The 18,837-nt window shown below is 46.7% G+C and overlaps 1 protein-coding gene across 1 annotated transcript in view; it reads right to left on the reverse strand.

The window, feature by feature from the left end:
- Positions 1–10,228: 10,228 nt before the first annotated feature.
- ADGRG4 (adhesion G protein-coupled receptor G4) overlaps positions 10,229–18,837 on the reverse strand; it is an 80,433-nt gene continuing 71,824 nt past the window's right edge. Inside the window, exons 18-21 of the mRNA XM_037512802.1 lie at positions 17,922–18,199; positions 13,426–13,527; positions 12,351–12,518; positions 10,229–10,356 (exon numbers count right to left, since the gene is read on the reverse strand). Coding sequence (XP_037368699.1) covers positions 10,229–10,356; positions 12,351–12,518; positions 13,426–13,527; positions 17,922–18,199 — 676 coding nt within the window. The remainder of the gene's footprint in view (positions 10,357–12,350; positions 12,519–13,425; positions 13,528–17,921; positions 18,200–18,837) is intronic.

The following is an 18,837-nucleotide window of genomic DNA, read 5'->3' on the forward strand; positions in this document are numbered from 1 at the left end:
TCAGAAATCAAAATAAGGGGGTTCTTTTTAGCATATAAACAGGTGAGTCAACCTCCAAATCTGGAGGAAAAAAAAATCAGAGAAAGATTAGCCTCAAACCATCTCTTTGGAATTTGGTGTCTTCACTTCGCTGTTTCTATGCTGCCTAATTCCCAAGGATCCTGTGACTGCGTCGCCGACCTTCTCTTGCTGGCCCGGCACGCTGATGGCATAGGCGACAGGCAGTTCCTTCCAAGGGTCGCACAAAGAGTTGCTCGCAGGCGGCAGGGGCGTTGTACAGAGAACTGGAAGCGCACGCCTGTGGTCGGAGCACCCAGGAGCACCCAGGGGCACCCCTGATTTTATATTTGCCCCAATCCAAATATATATTTAAAAGAACAGGAAATAAAAATACATCTTCAAAATACCATTTTCAGTCTCAACAGAAGCACAACGCTCAGAAAATAATGTTGTTGGGGGAGCTTGAATACACAGGATGCTAACTCACATGTTGTCCTTTTTCATCACTTTTTTGTTATTCCTTTCTAGAGCTAACTGGTAAAGTACATAGGTGAGAAATGTCAAAAAGAAATAGAGATTCAAGGCAAAAGATGACGTAACCTTTGCCCACTGGGGCCGCTTGCTTTCCAACCCTGCAGGTTTCGGTGAACAGCGGATACTCCCACCACCTCAGCACCCGGATACTCCCAGCATGCCCTCCAGCTGCTGCCCCGTCGAGGGGCTCAGGCCTGATGAGGTGCCTAAGGCTGCAGAGCCTTTGCGCGAAGGGGGAGATGGGGCGAGTGGTCCCTCTTCCTCCCAGCGGCTGAGGCCAGTGCAAGGAGCAGGCTTGGTGAGCAGAGCGGAGATTCCAGCCCTGCCTGTCCCCCTGGGCGGCTGCCTGTAGGCGGCATTTATTGGCACACAGTCACCACCGTGGTCCTGACTGAAGTGCCGAGGAGGCCTGAGCCTGCAGCAGCCAGCCAGGCCGCACTCCTCGACGGTGGCTCTCCCGAGAGCAACAGTGGCTCGGGGGTCCCCTGGGGGTCTCTCCGTGCAGGCTCGCCCGCTCCCAGGCCTCCTGCTGAGAGTAAGGTGTCCCTTCCAGTTGGCGAAGACCTGGGCCACACACAGGAGGAAAGCCAGGCACGGGATTTCGGGGGCTGGAGAAGGGCCAGTCAGTGATGATTGGCGGAGTGGCGGGCAGGCTGTCTGGCAGGCTGTCTGGCGAGTGCCCTGCCCGCCATCACAGCGCACGCTGCGTGGGTCGCCATTTGGCAGCCACGTTTCCTCTTCCCCTTTTTGTTTTACTCAGTGTTCTCGGGACCATCTGTGGGGCGCTCAGTCACCAAGTAGACAGCTCAGTGTGGCAGCCCCTGGTGTCCAGGAGGTCGCTGTCCGGAGATGAGAGAATATTCCATCCAGTGCGCAAGCGCCCGGTGAAGATGGAGGCGAAGGCCCTGGAGAGCACCGAGGAGCGGCAAATCCCTCCGCCTGTGAGATCTGAGATGGGTGTTGAAATCTGAGGAACTGGGCCTCTCTGGTGGCGCAAGGGCTTAAGACGCAACCGATGAAGCTATCCCCAGCCTCTGCAGCACGAGTTCGATCCCCAGCTGGCCAGGGAGCTACCCACATGGCACAGCAGACCTCTCCTGACTCGCCCGCTGCTCCCTTCAGCAATGTACTTCAGTCAATCCTCCTGTTCTGCTCCCCACTCTCTCTCTGGTGAATCTTCTCCCCCACCCCACCCTGCACCTCAGGCCTACACCCCAGTACTTGTATGCACAAATAAAAAGAAATTTGAGCAACTGCTTACACCGAGAAGAGGCAGGAAGGGGGGCGTCCCTCCAGGCAGACGTGTCCATCTCCCCTGCTGAATCATGGACTTTTTGTAGGGGTCTGCTTAGTTTCTAGCTCCCTGCCCTCCCCCCATTTTAGGAGCCACCACTGAGACCATGCACGGCTGTTACTCAATTGCTGCTTCTTAATTGACTGATGAACTGACAGGCTGCCTGAATAAATGAGTGAATGGCTGGGAGAGAGGGGTCGTGCGGACTAACGCAGGAGGTGGAAAGACCTTCTAATTGCCCAGGAATGATGTGGTTAAGATCCGCATGTGGGCCCTGGCTGGAGAGAAGGGGGAAGATCTAAGAAATGCTGTACTATGCTGGGACTGCTTGGCAGAATGAAAAAATATAACAATGAGACAGAGACATTTTAAAAATACACCTTTGTTAAATCTGAATAATCCTTCACAATGAGCTGAGAGAACCACAATCAGATCCATTCTCTCCGAATGGGCTGAGTGGAGGGCACTGGGAAAGGCAGCAGCCGGGAATTAGGCTCGCTTTTTCCAGCTCACTGTGGGGTTCCATTTGGCTTGGGGTGAGAGAATGGACATTTTCCTTTTACAGATCTCCATTGCACAGAACAAGGCAGGAGGCCCCAGAATGAAACCCAGTCATTACTCTATCTTTTATCATCTGCATAGTCCTTCCAGAGAGGGACAGAGGGAGGGGGCTCGCACGCCAGCGAACCAGGGACCCAAAGGGGCTCATCTGGGCTCTGTTACTGCAACAAAGCACACAGCAGCCTGGCAGCCCCAGAGCTTCCTTGCACTGAATATTCAGTTCTGTAGCATAATTGGCTTGGAGCCTGCAAATATCGTAGGTGGAACACAGATGGCATTTTCTACAATATAAGGCTTAGATTTCAGAACTGCAGCTTGGATTCTGCTTCTTGGCGTAGAAAGATTATGGGGCATTCAGGGAAGGTGTGTCATAAGTCCTCAGAGTCAGTGAGGACAGGGAGGGAGCGTAAAACATGCAAAGACCCTGAACCGAGGGCCTCCCCTGGTGGTGCAGCGGTTGAGCGCTGGGTTGCGTGGCTGCCCGCAGCCTCTGCAGTACCGGTTTGATCCCCAGCAGCCGCCGGGGCGAGGGTCCCACACACACACACACAAAAAAAAAAACCTTGAACCGAGCCCATGGTGCCTGGGAAAGAAAAGGGGACTAGGATTCCAGAGGCATTTTGGAGTTGGGGAGCAAATTGAATGCAGGTGGCCAGATATAGGGGAGAATTGATAGTGACTGACCCCCTAGATTTCTAGTTTGGGTGATAGCGAAGGCTGAGGAGAGAGGATGAAGATAATGAGTTTGAGGGTGAACACACTGCACTTGACGTGTCCATGAGTCACTTTGGTGCGGATGTCCAATTAGAGCTGGGAATACAGGGCTGGAGTTCAGCGGAGAGGTTTGGGGCAGACACAGAGGTGAAGTCACAAGCATATGATTGATGACAAAAGCTAAAGAAGTGAATTCTCTCTCCCAGGGAGAATACACACAAAGCAAGAAGAAGAGGAGACAGGGGAGAGAAACTTGGAAAAATCCAACAAGAGCCAAGAGCAGAATGGTGTCAAGGAAGCTGAGGGGAGACAAAGTCTCAGAGAGGAAGGGTGTGGCTGGGGAGCAAAGGGAGGCCCCATGATCTGGGATTAGATTTTGGGTGCTTTGGTGATGGGGTGGGGTGGGGACATACGTCTGAGGAGCCGTGAGCCTATTCCTCTAAATCATGCACAGTGTTGTAAACCAACATTACTGCTATAAAAATAAGTTCCTTAAAAATCAAAGACAAAGTTTGCAGGACGGAGGGGTGGTCAACAGCTTGGAACGCTACAGGAGGGTAAGAAGATAAGGGTGGAAAGGAAATCATCAGATTAGTCAATTAGTAGGTCCTTGGTGATGTTTGCCAGAGGAGTTGCCGGGGAGCAGGGGAGGAAGGAGCTGGGTGGCGGGGCCAGAATGCCTGCCAATGACAAACTGGAGCCCAGGAGAGGTTTGGTGTTGGAGGGAGGAGAGTGGGGTGGAGGCCTGAGGAGGAGCAGGGCTCAGAAGGTTTGGTATTGTTGGGCCTCCCTGGTGGTGCGGGGGCTAAAGTCTCAGCACTATGAAGCTATCTGCAGCCACTGCAGCATGAGTTTGATCCCCAGCCAGGGAGCAACCCACATGATACAGCAGAGATAAATCTGCCTCTCCCGCTGCTCCCCTCAGCAGTGTATTTCAATCAGTCTGCTTGTTCTGTTCCCCACTCTGTCTCTGGTGAATCCTGTCACCCCCCCCCACACACACACACCTCTGGCCTGTACCCCAGCTCTTGTATGCATAAATAAACTAAAAAATAAATATTTCTTTAAAAAAAGACAGATTTGGGTATTGTAAGCAGGACCCACACTTTTGGGTAATGGCGAAAAGGGTGTTGAAGGGGGTAGCTCCCTCAGGAGGTGATGGAGGCATGTGGTATAGAAAGGAAGAACCCCTTTCCTGGAAAACAGGAAGGCATTAACAAATAAGCAAACCTGATAGTATGTGGTGTTTTGGAAAGCATCTTCATCATTAATGGAAGTATTAGTGCCCGAAAAACCAGCCAAGAGGAAAGATGCCATTCGTGTGGTCTGTCTAGAGAAGTAACTCACTGGAATCACTCCTGCCAACGGCTCACCACTTCCGCCTAATGAGCATGGCACCCTGACAGCTGAGCACGCCAGCATGTGCTGGTCAGGCAAACTTCACTTTTGGTTTTATTTTCTTCCATAACTGGACTCTTCAGGTCAGCTCAGTCTTCCCAACTTGTAGCTGGTGTAATATTGTTTGTTCACCATTTCAAAAAAGATATTTGAAGGAGCACTGGTTTGGACGGGAGAAAATTCTCAGATGTTCGTTTACTTCTGTGACATTTAACTTGGCAATTATGAGATGAGAGAGGGAAAAAAAATGGATCTGCAGGAAAAAAGGAAAACTTCACGGTCTCATCAGGCTCAAAAGCTATGCCTGCTAATGGAGAGGCTTGTCCCATTTTGAGAGAAGATTGTGCTTCTGAAAGAAGCTTTCTTCCCAGGCCTCTGGTAGTTACATATAATTACTACATCCCAGGGAACACGAATGTGATGAAAACCCAGCAGGTGTTTCTTTGGGGGTCATCTGCTCAGACTTGGTTTGATGTGCATTCTAGCAAAACTTACTCTGAGATGTTTTGTTCCCTCACCCAGTGACTCATCTGTTGCTCTAAGATGAAAACCTGTGTGATTTATAAAGGTATACAAGCATATTACGATATCTACATGTTTCAAAGGAAAAATAAGTAAAATACCACTCATTTATCCTTAAAGTCACGCCAGGAGCGGACTGAGTCTCACCTTTCCTGATAGCAGGGGAAAGTAGGTAGTTACAGGCTTTGTGGGAAGTTAAATGATCATCGGAAAGTTTGGGGGTGAGCTTTGAAGCAATGTAATTGATTTTGAAAAAACTCCTTATGTCTGTGTTAGTCAGAGTAAGCTCCCTGCTGTAAATAATCACCCAATGTCTCAAAAAATGGGGTATTGGAATATGCTTTTAATTCTAGTAGGAACATTATAAAAAGATTAACTGCTGTTGATTGAGCACGTAGTTTGTCATGGACACGTTACACGTATGATTCTCTGTACTCAAAAAAGTTTAATTTGAATCTCTTTTAATTTTTTCTATGACCCTGAGAAATAGACAATACTAGCAGTCCCATTTACAGAGGAGGGAGCTAATAAGGCTTCATCTGCCCCCACCAGCCATTGATTTGTTCCTGTTTACAGTGCACGTCAGGGAGGCTTTGTCGAGGGGCCCCTCCACTCAGGCTCTTGTCCCCACCACCCATCCAAACCTGCTCCAGCGAAGTCACCAATAACCTCCTTGTTTTCATCCCTGGGTCAAGTCTCTTTGACCCAGCACTTGAGACAGTGGGTCACTCCTTCTCCTGGACGCACTTCCTTCCTGTAGCTTTCAGGACACTTGGTTTTCCTCCATCTTTACTAGCCACTCAGTCTCTGCTGGTTGGCCTCCTCTCGACTGCTCAATATTGGGGGCTTCAGATCAGTCCTGGGAACACTGCTCTATCTCCGCTCACTCCTGGGGTGATCTCATCAAGTCCCAAGGCTCTATAGGCCACCTGTCCACCTAGGACTCCCAGATTTACACCTCCAGCCCAGACGTCGCCCTTGAACTTCAGACTTGTGTATCCAACTTTCTCGCTTTCTCTCTCTTCCTCCTTCCCTCCCTCCCTCCCTTTTCCCCTCCTCCCTCCCTCCCTTCCTTTCCTTTTAAATCTCAGCTTTATTGAGGTATAATTGACATATAAAATTGCAAGATGAAATATACATCATCAGGGTTGCTATACCTATGCATTGTGAAATAATTTCCTCCATCTAGTTAATTAACATCCATCACCTCACATATTTATCCTGTGTGTGAGAACATTTATATTCTACTTTCTTAGCAAAATTCAATTATACAACACAGTGTTAGCATATATAGTCATCATGCTTTATATTAGATCCTCAGAACTTATTCACCCTGGAACTGAACCTTGCCCTCTTTCTCCTACTCTCCAGCCTTTGACAACTACCAATCTACTCTTTGTTCCCACGAGTATAACGTTTTGGGCTCCACATATAAATTCCATGAGGTATTCTCCCTCTCTCTCTGGCTCACTTCACTTAGTATAATGCCCTCAAGCTCCATCCATGTTGCAACTTCCTAGTCAACATCGTCTCTACTGGAATTGCTAAGAGACACCTTGACATGTCTAGAGCACTGCCGCCAATCTGTCCCTACAGCAGAAAGGAACACAGAAGGAAAACCTGCTCCAAACTCTGCCCTGCATTTAGATGTGACGGTATCTCCATCCGTCCTTCTGCTGGTTCAGGCCAAAAACCTTGGAGTCAATTCTGATATCTTTCTTCTTCTCAATCAGCACACCCAATGTGTCAAGAAGTCACGATGTGTCCACCTTCAACACGTGCTCAGAATCAGTCCTCTTCCTTCCACTGCTACCTGTCCTTGATGTCATCAGAAATACTTTTGTCAACTGCAGTAAGCTATGTGGGTAATTCCCTTTCATCTTTTCTTAAATATCATCTTGTCAACAAGACCTACCCTCACTGCCATATTTAATGCTGCAATCTGCATCCTCTCTGCAGCAATTCCCTGCCCAAGCACCTGCCCAGCTTATGCTTTAGATATTGACACTGACCACCTTCAACACATCGCAGCAGGACACTCTTCATGTCCTGATGCAATGGTAAATGTAAAACAACAGCAATAACAAAAACTCAAGGTGCAGAAGAGTCTAGTATTACACTACCACTTGAGGTTAATAGCGGAGGGGGAGAGGGACTGGGAAGAATACGTCCCTGGATGGAAGACAGCTGGTGTCTAGTCCAGCTCACTGTCACACTTCATAACCCGATTTTTAGGTCCACCAAAGGCTCTTATGATGCTGCCTGGGGAAGTCTGACCCACCATAAAGTAGACCCTTATGTCCCACCCCTGAAAGGGCCAGTGTCTAAAGATTTGATGGAGGAGCCTGTTTCACTGGGTCTTTATTCTTCCTTTGTAACTGCCTCTAAAGTTTTCCACTCCTCTGGGAATTTGTGGGCTGTGGATTTGTTTCAAAAGAATCTTTCTTGCATGAACTAGGCCTTCATCAAAATTCACTGCAACTCAGATTCATTTCCATTTCTAGTCCCATAGCTGCCCACAACCAACTAAGCATGATGGATGAGCCAGCTAACATTTTGAAGGTGAAAACCATCTATCCCTCCACTATCTATCTAGCATGTCCTGTGATTTGAGTGCCTTCATCCTATTAATGTAGCATATCCTTCAGTCTCGCCTCCCCTCACAGCCAAGTGACATGGGGTATAAGCAAAAATCCTCAACCTTGTTTCTGTGATGAATACCAGGTTAACAAAAGTAAATCTTGGAAACTTGCCAGCTCCAACCTTTTATTTAATTTACATAGTCATTTGCATACGAACTCACATGTTAAAGAAACAGCTATAATTTTCTTATGTGCTTATATGAGATTAATTTTTTTCAATATTTGAAGTTACCACTCATTGTTGATTTCTTTCGGGTCTATGTTTTGGGTCTATGCTTTATACTCACACCAGCATCTCCCCAGTGCAGGGCCCTGAATGCCACATGCCTCCCCCTTTTCTGTGCATCTCACTTTGTGAATATCTTGCCATTAGCATGTAAAATGGAGAATGTTACCATCATTCTTCTTCGATTTCCATCTCAGGAAACTGAGCCCTCTCTAATCAGATCGGAAGGGTCCTCAAAGTTGGGATCAAAATATATTTTCAGATATTTGGGGGAAATTATGGAAAGCTGGATGGTGAGTACCTTCACAAAGGAATATAATCAGTTGTTAACTCCTCTGGAGAAATGTGGTAACACCATAGACAAATAATAAAACTTCTGACTTTCCTTACACAGAGGTCACCCTTTTGTTAACAGCATTCTTCTCTACCATTCCGGGATGCTTGTCCTGAACTCTTCAGCTCTCTCAACACATCCTGATATACCTTGTCTTTAGAAAAAAAAAAAAAAAAAAAAAAAACAAGTGGGGCCTCCCCGGAGGCGCAGCGGTTGAGTGCTGGGCTGTGAAGCTGCCTGCAGCCTCTGCAGCGCCAGTTTGATCCCCGGCCGCTGGCAAGAGTCCCACATGGTGCAGCAGACCTCTCCTGCCATGCCCGCTGCTCCCCTCAGCAGTGTGTTTCATCAGTCTGCCTGTTCTGTTCCCCGCTCGGGCTCTGGTGAATCCTCTTACCCTCCCGCGCTTCTGACTGTACCAAGTGCTTGTATGAATAAATAAATAAATCTTAAAAAAAAAAAAAAAAACAAGTGAATACCTGAAAGAGGCATGGGAGTGGGGGAAAGACCTCCTCATCTGAGGTCTACTGCCCCCTCATTGAAGTATGTTACTGAATAAGCTGTTCATTCAACCGAAATACATTTGATCCTATATTGAGTGTTGTGGGCATGTGGGGGTAATTTCCCCCATACATGTTCATTTCTACAAACACTGAAATTTATTTTTGAAGAATGACTTCTCCCCAGTTTTGTTTATTTTTCGTGGGACGGTAAATCTAAACTCCTGTCTTACCACTATTGCAATCAAGGGGTTAAAATTTCCTTCTGCTACAGCGCTCCTCTCACCATTCAGTACAGCACAAAAAATAAGCGTAGTGGATCAGAAGCAGTCTCGTAAAACTCTGAATGTTAAGCTGGTAACATGAAGACAGAAGAAATTACTGTTTATTTTTCTCGGTAGTGGTGCCCTTATGAGAAAGTTCTGGCCAGCAGTAAGCTGCTGGAGATAGTGGTCTAAGTATGAAGGTCTGTACATTTCTTTCCACGTCAGGACTCAATAAATACTAGGGGGTTGACTGCTGACTGAAGGCAGTCCAGAGGGTAGTGGGTCTCTTTTCATAGTCACTTGTGCTATCTTCACACAAAGTATCTGCCATTGTGTTGGCCCAGGAAGAGCAAACCAAAGGATGCCTGAAAAATGGTTAATCGGTGTTTTCCCAACAGTTTCAAACTGCCATCTAATTTGCAGAAAACCCATGTTTTACTAATTAACAGGAGGAGTGGTGACAGGAAGCATGAACTTTTCTATAAAACAGCGTTTTTGTTCTTGACAGCGTGTCAGGTCATTAGAGACAGACTAGACTTTCATCACTCCTGCAAGACAGTCAGAAACCTACTAATTGCTGAAAATAAATATAATCACGGCCACATTTACAGGCAAATGATCACCCAAATCAAAGCATTCATAGAATGCACATACTTGTAGATTCGCTAATTATGCCCAAGGATTGTCCCTAAATCTGTTTTTGAATGAATGTGACTAAAATATCGTCAATTCAAAGACAGTTTCTAACATGATACTTGGTGCATCATTTATGTTAGTCCTTTATACACACACACAGACAATCACCTTCCCTGCAAAAAAAAAAAAAGTACACATTTAAAAAAAGTACACATAAAGCACTATGGGGAACAGGGGAAGTGGGATTTTCTCAGGACAGAATTTCACAGGGAAGAATGTGGATACTAAGAGTTTTTGAAACAAAATCTCTAATGTTGTAGACATTTATTCCTTGATAAATCATAAGTATAGGTGCAAATTTTATTTAATTTTTTGAGGTAACATTAGTTTACAACATTGTATATGATTTAGAGTTATAGGATTACCCCCTTCAAGTGTCGAAAAGAAACAATTGTAACAATGAGTAGAATTATTCTGGATTTAATAGTCACCAAATGCTACCTCATTGGCCCCTTCCAAAATATTTTGAATATGTAGTTGGAGCAGGAAGCTTCACACACCCCATATTTTCCATAATCTGGGGTGAAGGTTTTTTTATGGGGAGTTATTGAAGAAATCTTTGTTTGTGAATGGAATTAATTTTGATTTCCACAGGTAATATTCTTCTCACACAGTTAGGCACAACTTCACAACTCAAGGGAGAGAAGCAGTAGGGATCTTCATCAAAGTCAGCTGCATTGAAGGAAGAAAAGAACACTTTCAGCTGTGGCTTGGGGGACTTTGAAAATAGTAGAAGCATAAGAAGTTTTCATGGGATGAAGGATTAAATAGAGGAGATAGAAAGGAAAGGGAAGCTGCGCTTCCTTGGGATAGTTTACTACACATAGTGGACACACGCCTTCGTTCTGACAGCACCGTTCAGGCCGTGGCAGTGCTGGTGTTCTCCCTGTGCTGTGAACAAAAGGCAGCATCAACCCAGAAACTCAGCCCAGGACAGGATATCCATGGACTAGCCTTGGAGGCTGTTGGGAAGAGACCTTGGAAAATGGCAATAAACACGCATCTATATCCCCCATGAATTTGACATTCTGGGGAGGTTTGGCTGTTTCTCAAGCCCGAGAGTGCCAAGGGCGTGATGTTTCCCTCTGTTTTTATGGAATTGAGCTGCTCGCTACCCCAAGTTGAATGACAGGTGGCAGTTTTAGAACCCATGACCCAAGAGGCTGCACTCCCTGCCCCGCTGGCTGAACTATTGTCACAGTGAGAAGCACCTCGATGCCAGCCACCGGCCCCTGGCTCTCTGGTAGCTTGGACCCAGCATTGGCTACTGCTTGCCTCCCCGCCATAGGTACATTTGTGTAATTGTTGATGAACACATATCCCCCAGGGACAGCAGGGAAGCCAGTGCTAATGAACCCTTTGCAGCAATGGTATTTCCCAACGAGCCCAACTGCTGTCTACCGGAAGCTTCCACAAGCCCTGCCCTCTGTGTGTCCTAGCCCCCTAGGGCATCAGACGAGCACCACATGAACATACTTGCAAGGTGGCTGGCCAGAGTTTGGGCACCTGTGGCCTGAGAAAGACTTTTTTCACATGTGCCAATTTTCCCATACAGAAATGGAGAGTGGGACTCTTGGACGAGGCTACCGGCCTAAGGGGAAAATGGTGTGTCCTCACCTGGTCCCAGTAGGCACCTTGGAGATTTGCTATTCTAGTCCCTTCATGTCGAAGGCAGAATGAATGTTCTGTGAGCAGGAAAATCATGTGCCTAAGGTCACAGCATGAGTGACTTAAGCTGAAGCCTTCTGGCTGCAAATTTAGTGCTTTTTTTTTCTCCCCTCCATGCTGTTTCCTGTTTGGCTGCCACCCTTAGAAAAAGAGCTGTTGAGCAGAGCCAATATAATGAAAACTGCAAGTGGATGAGACAGCTTTACCTCCAGCACCAAGAAGGTGAGAGAATGACGCAAGCCAGGCCATCAAAGCTGTGTGTGTGTGTGTGTGTGTGTGTGTACAATCTACTTTGTCTATTTTGGTCAGAAAAGACACCAAAGGCCCCAGGGTCCAACTGGGAGCACAGAACACAGAATCATCACAGAACCAACTTGAACTTCTCCAGTTTTTGTTCTCTTTGCCTTTCTCTTCACTTCAGACTTTCAGCCAATCCTTTCCCTATTCTCTTCTTCCCAATACTCAGCTCCATCTCAACATCTGTCTCTGTGCCTTCACATGCAGCTTCCTGTGCGAGAGGATGAGCATCTGGGAAGGTGTGCAGCTCAGCAGCTACCCAGCGGGTACCCACATCTTTGTGGGGTGTGATGAGACTCCCCTGGAGACCTGAGTTCTGGCCCCAGTTCTGGTGCTGCTGGGCTGAGGGACTCTCCATGACACATGTTCTGCTTCCTCTGGAAGCTTCCTCATCTGTAAAATGAGATGACTGCACTAGGCAACGCCTGAGTTACCTTCTGGTTCTAATGAACTGTGACAATTGTTTTTAATTACCCATGATGATTTTTATTTTAACATTCTCTCTGTGAGTCGAATAACCCAGCAAGCACTGAGCTCACTGTGTGCTTCTACACACCCTTCCTGGTCAAGAATGAGTCCAGCTATAAACATGTACATGTGCAGTCAGTTTAGAGGAGGGAGTGTTTCCCAAGACCACCTCTGTGCTTCATGATAATTCACTGTCTCTGGAATTTAAATGGAGACATGACTTTTTCTCTCACCATTTGGGAAGCTTATTTCTGAAGGTGCGCCTTGGGCGGAGCCTAAGGTTTTGAAGGTAGAACTAGTTGCCGTTGACCTGAGGGATGGTGTCAACAATTTGTGCTGGAAGGTTTTCTTCAGTCTCTCCTGCTGATACACCACATTTAGCCCATGTCTGCTATTACCATCTGAAAGGAACAAAAACCTAAAATACATCAAGTCCTACACATAAAATGGGTAAATCTTATGATATATAAATTGAACCCCCACAATCCTCTTTGGAAATATAAAGTTTGATGCACAGTGTTTTTTCTAGGTACCTCAAGGAGTCAACTTTTCTACAAAACTTGGAGAATTACATTTAAGCTGAAATGTGAGCCACAGGCAGAGTCAACTCTTGCAAAGGAGGCCTGCTTTCCCAAGAGCCCAGTGCAGTGACCGGCTGGTTACTGGCACACCCGGAGTAAAGGAGGGGATCTCTGTGATATTTAGAGAAGCTTCAAGTTCAAGCCTTGCCTTCCCTAAAGGAAATAGACTGGGCTTAGCCAAGAGACTGAGACAAGTTGCCTGAATTAATTGAAAGAGTCTGTTAATACACAGAATATTGGTTTGCCTTGCATGGAGCCATTCTCAGAGGCAACATCAGAGTCCACTGCCCCTCCCACTGTGCAGCATGTGCCACTGCTGGTGACACACCAGCAGGGCATCTTTAAATGTTCTAGTAAGTTCTCTCCAGCTGCACATCACTTCACTCAACCCACTATTGACTATGGAGCAGAAAACCTTTGTGCCTAGAACATAGGAGGCACTCAATCAATGTTCTTTAAATTGAATTGAGAGGAGGTGACAGGGAGGATAAACAATCCAAGGAATCTGGACTAAGAGAGAAGGTTCAGCAAGTTAAAATATGGCCCAAGTCACATTCTTCACTTGACTTCATTCATCTCCACACACCAGCACAAATCATCTTCATGATGTGGAAACAGCCTCCATTTTGATGCTGATGCTTTTCCAACTCAAGTCAGGAGACAAGCTAATCTGATCAGTTTCATAAAGCCTGTAAAATTCAAAATCATATGCAAACTAGTGTCTTACCAGAAGAGTTATCTAGTCGCAACCACCTGCAATATAGGTGTATCTGCCACTGCTCCCGCACGCTCTCCTTCATCACACAGTGAAACACAAAGATGAAGAATCCTAAACCAGAGAAGAAGGTCAGTGTTCTCCGCTTCTTTCAGCAGCCCTCAGCAGGGCCCAGATGCGGGCCAAGTCTCATCACCATTCATACTCCCCTCTAAGGAACACCAGGGCCGTTGCTGGCTTTCTGAGCTCACCTTTCTAGTCTCCCTTCCAAAGGCGGAGATGGTGACAAGGAAGGTCTGTGTGAATCACAGCTTCCCCCTGGGCTGCTGTCCATCCCAGACCAGGAGAGACCAGTTTGCGATTGTAGCTGGTCTCTCAGATGCTCTCAATGACCCCCTCATCCTGGCCTTCATGTCCTTGTGTAATTTCCTCCCACATTGAAGCAATAGAATATGACAGAGGCAGTGGTAAGTGACCATGCTGCTCGCAAGATAAGGTTAGAAAATAAAATTAATCTCTCTCTCTTCTCTCTCTGTCCAAAGAGCCAATTGTCATGTCTGGAGGACGCCCTGAGCATCCTGTGGAGAGGCCTACATGGTGCTGGATCAGAGTGGTCTTAACTCACTGAAGTTGAGCACAAGCGAGTAGGACATGCCCGCGGAGCGCCTTTCAGCTGGGGCTCTCATGGGAGCAAAGAGCCCTGACAGAGACAGGCGACTCTCCCACCATCCTGTCCTGGCTTGGTCCTCTTCCTGCAGGCACCACACTCAGAGTTATTGAAAAAAGCGAACATGAATGGGGGTGGGCTGAGGAGAGAGTGAAATAACTGGGATGCCGTATTTGGATAAGAGAAAACTTGGAGTGGGGACTTCAGGGGGGAGAGAGAGATGAGAACTATAGTCACAGATCTGAAAGGACTTTCGTGACAAGCACAAAGCAGTCTTGTTCTGTGTGGTTGTCAACTTAAAACCGGGAGTGACGGGAGGAGGTTGCGGAACGGCTCTGTGATAACACACCCTGGCCAGTGTTTACCACGCACTGACCCTGTGACAAGCATTGCACCGTCAGTCTCCATTTTATACATGAGAGACGTCAGCATCCAAGAAGCCTAGTAAACTTGACCCCAGTCACAGGGCTAACATTGAGCTGGCAGCGTCAGAACTGAACTTGGGTAGATTGACTGCAGAGCCCAGAGGCTTACACACTGCATTAGCCCCCACTCAGGGGAGGGTGCCCCCCAAGTAAGGTACACAGGTGCCATGGCAATCGCACTATACTCTATCAACGTGTCATATCATGTTGTCCACCTCAAATCGACGTTAGCTGTCAAATAGATCTTAGTGGAAAGAGAAGCAGGCTCTGCTTTATGGAACGGTGAGCTCTGTCTCTGGGAAGTTTCAAGCAGAAGCACTAGACTTGCTGTCACTGGATGGGAAGCCAGAACGGGAAGATCTTTGTTCCCTGCCCTAGCCCTGTGAGGATCTCCGATTCCAGGTGGGAGGCAGCAATCTGGAGGCTAAACGTAGCGACAAATCCCACTAACTCAGGGTTTTCTCTCCAGGGTTTTCTCTCCATTTCGTAACCAAACAACTATGCTGATGAATCCAAGCAGCCTTCATTTTTTTTTTTCTGAGTAGCAGCCACCTGCAAGGTGGTTCAGGCCCTGAGGAGAGCGAAGCCCGCCTCAGAACAGGCACTGTCCTCCAGCGGCAGCGCCAACCAGGAGCAACAGGGACGGCAGCGAGCCCCTCGTGCCGCTCTGCTGTCCTTAGGGACTTGAGGTGGTTCCCAGGCTTAAAGGTTATTCTGTGAATTCCAATGAGCTGCTGCCAGCGCTCCCTCTCTGCCACCTGCCTTCGTCTTTCCAATAACAGCTTGATCCGCTTACTCACTGGAACATGGGCATGAGGAACGATGTCAGGGTTTTTGTCACATGCATGTTTATTTGTGCCTCCCTCCTGCCGAAATGGCTCATTGTGAGCATAATTTTTTCACACCTGGCCACAGGGCAACCCCCTTCAGTCAGAATTGCCAGCTCGCCATCTGTCTTTTAAATGGCTTATTTATTTTCTTGTTGTATTTCATTCTTGCCGTATGTGAGTCATGTGTGAGTGTGTGTGTATAACGTGAGTTCGAAACCCAGGGCTCCGGAATCACCCTCTACAAGATGGCATCTCCTATCTTGTAGTCAAGTCTAGGAAATGAGACTGTTTGGTACTTGATTGGCATCAAGCATGTCTGACAGAGACAGCTTTGGCACTGTTGATGCTGGATCTCTGGGGCTTTGGTTTCCATCCTCAGGAGAGTCCCCAACTGGATTTCTCCTACCCACATAAGCTTCCTGCATAGATACCACTTCCCCTCTCCACCATGGGGATGGAACACTTGCTCTTTTGAAAACTGTCCTTACCTGTCCCTTTTAAGCTCTAAACTGCTCTGCTTTCTTGTTCTTTTGTCAGCTTTCAATTTCACCCCTCTTTCCATGGTGTGAGCCCATTCCTCCTCAGAATTTGTGAGCCAAAGAGAAGCTCAGAATTATTGCTGAGGAAGAAATTTGCACAGGGGCCTGGTTCCTAATCACTTCTAGGAATGTGCTACACTAAGGCTGCTTCATCAGGCAAGGTGCTAATGGCCAGAGAGTGCTGTCAAGGCGTGAAGAACTGTCATCAGGGCCTCAGTCAGCTTTTAAAGAAACCAAAAGCGAGGGGTGTGCAGTGCTCCTAGAATATTCTCTCTGCTACTAGAGGAATACAAATGGCATGTGGAGGAAGAACAAATTTTGTGTCTTCTGACATTCCAATCAGAACATGACTGTAGAAGGGGGGCAAAATCTGGTGGGACAGAAGGTTCCAGTTGCTATATTTCATGACTCCCAAATGAGATGGTTTCTTAGATCATAAGACATGAGGGCCAAAACCATGTGGTGTGTTAGATTGCTCCCCCTTCATCCTGCAGTGCCTTGCAAGTGCTGGCAGGTAGTGGCTTCATGCGTATCGATCCGTATTGTCCACAATGACAGCCACAATGCCAAAGGGTTCTGAGGTCTTGAAAAATCTGGGTTAAAACAAATTTTTAACTTTTTCCCCCCCAGAAGAATTTCTCAGAATGTTGACCACGCTAACATACATTGTACCATTTCAAGAAAGGGGGAGGGAGGGAGAGATAAAATTTGCCACATTTGGGGCCTCCCCGGTGGCGCAGCGGTTGAGTGCTGGGTTGCGAAGCTGCCCACAGCCTCTGCAGCGCCGGTTCGATCCCCAGCTGCTCCCCGGCCACTGGAGGAGGGTCCCACATGGCGCGCAGACCTCTCCTGCCGCCTGCTGCTTCCCTCGGCAGTGTACTTCGGTTCTTCTGCCTGTTCTGCTCCCTGCTCTGGCTCTGGTGAATTCTCTCACCCTCCTGCGCTTCTGACTGTACCCAGTGCTTGTATAAATAAATAAATAAATCTTAAAAAAAAATAGTACCGGAAAAATGATATTAAAAAAAATTGCCACATTTGACAAATTTCTTTGACCATAAATAACTCCCCCCCTCCACTGGAGCATCCCAAAGGACTGTTTGGTATAAAGGTTTATTGAATGAATAATTAAGAGCAGTAAGGGAGACCCAAATTCAACAGACTATTCGAGTTGATGAACGACCCGCTTATGTGGCCCATGTGAACTGGGCCAAACTTGAGAATAAGAGCTTTCTTCATGCCTCTCTCTTCCAAGATTTTTTAATAGGTAAAATCAGGTTAAAATGAACCTCTACAATTACTCAGAGGCATATTGACCAAATCCCAAGCTCTTATTTCAAATGTCCTCTTTGGCCTACCATTTAATAACTTTGTTGATCATGTGCTCCTTTCACCAGAATATAGAAATGAGATTAAAGAGTTTTAGAGTCATTGGTTTAGGGTTATCAATTCAACCAGTTGTCCTGACCTTTTTCAAGGTCAATTTGTAGCAAAACCAAGACTACAACCTTGAACCCATGATTCTGCTCTTCACCTTTATTCTTTTATGACTGCAATTTTCTAGCCTGGCTTCTTCCCACTATTAGAATAGATACTAGAATATTATTAGATTAGAGTATCTGATGTAGCCAGTCTATGGAGTCAAATATTTCATGTTTCTACTGTCCAATAATTGCTATGTTCAACTGAATTGTGCCTTCAAAATGTCAACATAAGTGTGAATCTCTACACTTATGAGCAATGTTGGTGCAATGAAGACTGTAGGAAGTAATGCCAGTCAGTGTTTGATGAAGACCTTGCCAACTAGCTGGCATTGAGTTAGCTATCTGGCCTTCTCCCTACATCCTGAGTGAGAGAGAGGACTGTGTATTCATGTCATGAAGCCTAACATCTAGCTATTGTTCCGACTGCCTGTCAACTCATTGACAGCAAGATCTCTTGGAGTATCTTTCCCTCCTTTGTGGCCTTGAGAGTGAGATTATTTTCCAAAGTAACAAATGCTTTGAAGGAGGTCTAGCTGGCAGCAGAAAGAATAACAGACAGCAGTTACCTTGTAATGTGTTAGAAATGGCAAAAAGATACGAGAACAGGATCCTCGCAGGTCCCCAGGCAAAAAAGGCAAAGCCCCAGGTGAGGCCAAGTAAGAATGTGAGGCTCATGGTGCCTCTGAGATCGTGGATTATCTTTTGCCGAGTCTTCTGGTTTTGCGATTTCATAGAATTCAGCTGAGCAAGAACAGTACAGAACGTGGAGAGATTCATGAGAAAGATGAGGCAAAAATAAGCGACAACTGAGACGTAAAAGGCAGAGTCGTCCTTAATCCAACAACTGTAAGAGAAGAGAAGACCGTTGTGAGGTGCAGAAACACAAACCTATATTCTGCAGTGAGGCTCTGGACTTCCCCTGGTCAGTTTCACTTCACCCGTGGACTCCCAGGCCTAGAGAGACAAACTGACAAGACAGATTTCATTCACATCCACTGGGGGCAGAATTGGGACTAGAACCCCAATCCCCTGAGCCCCACTCCAGGGGTCTGTCCAGCACCAAGTCAGAAATCCTCACAGCTATTTCTGCATACATATGCAGAAACCTCTCAGTCTAATTCCCTAGGAGATGATTTTGTTCCTCAACTACAGAAAGCCAAATGATGTATTTCCCCCCAAAGTGGTTTCCCCAAATTTCCCACTTTATTTCTGAACTTTATTTGGAGGAGAAATTCTGCTTTGCATGATGAGCATCACAGTAAAAGCAAACAGCAACGGTGGACTGCTCTGAAGACTGTCTCAAACGAGGGGAAGATGACCCGTGGTCGTGAAAATGCAATGGGAAGGGAGCTCTACTCGTACTGCCTTACATGTGATGTGTCTTTGAAACCTCCCACTGCAGGTGCAGGTTTGGACTACAAAAGGCAAAGTTGGCCACTGGATTCATTAGTGGTGCAATAGTTTCCATTAAAGAAGAAATAA

This window comes from Talpa occidentalis, unplaced genomic scaffold (assembly GCF_014898055.3).
Source record: "Talpa occidentalis isolate TD23 unplaced genomic scaffold, MPIMG_talOcc4v2.1 talOcc4.15, whole genome shotgun sequence".
Lineage (NCBI taxonomy): Eukaryota > Metazoa > Chordata > Mammalia > Eulipotyphla > Talpidae > Talpa > Talpa occidentalis.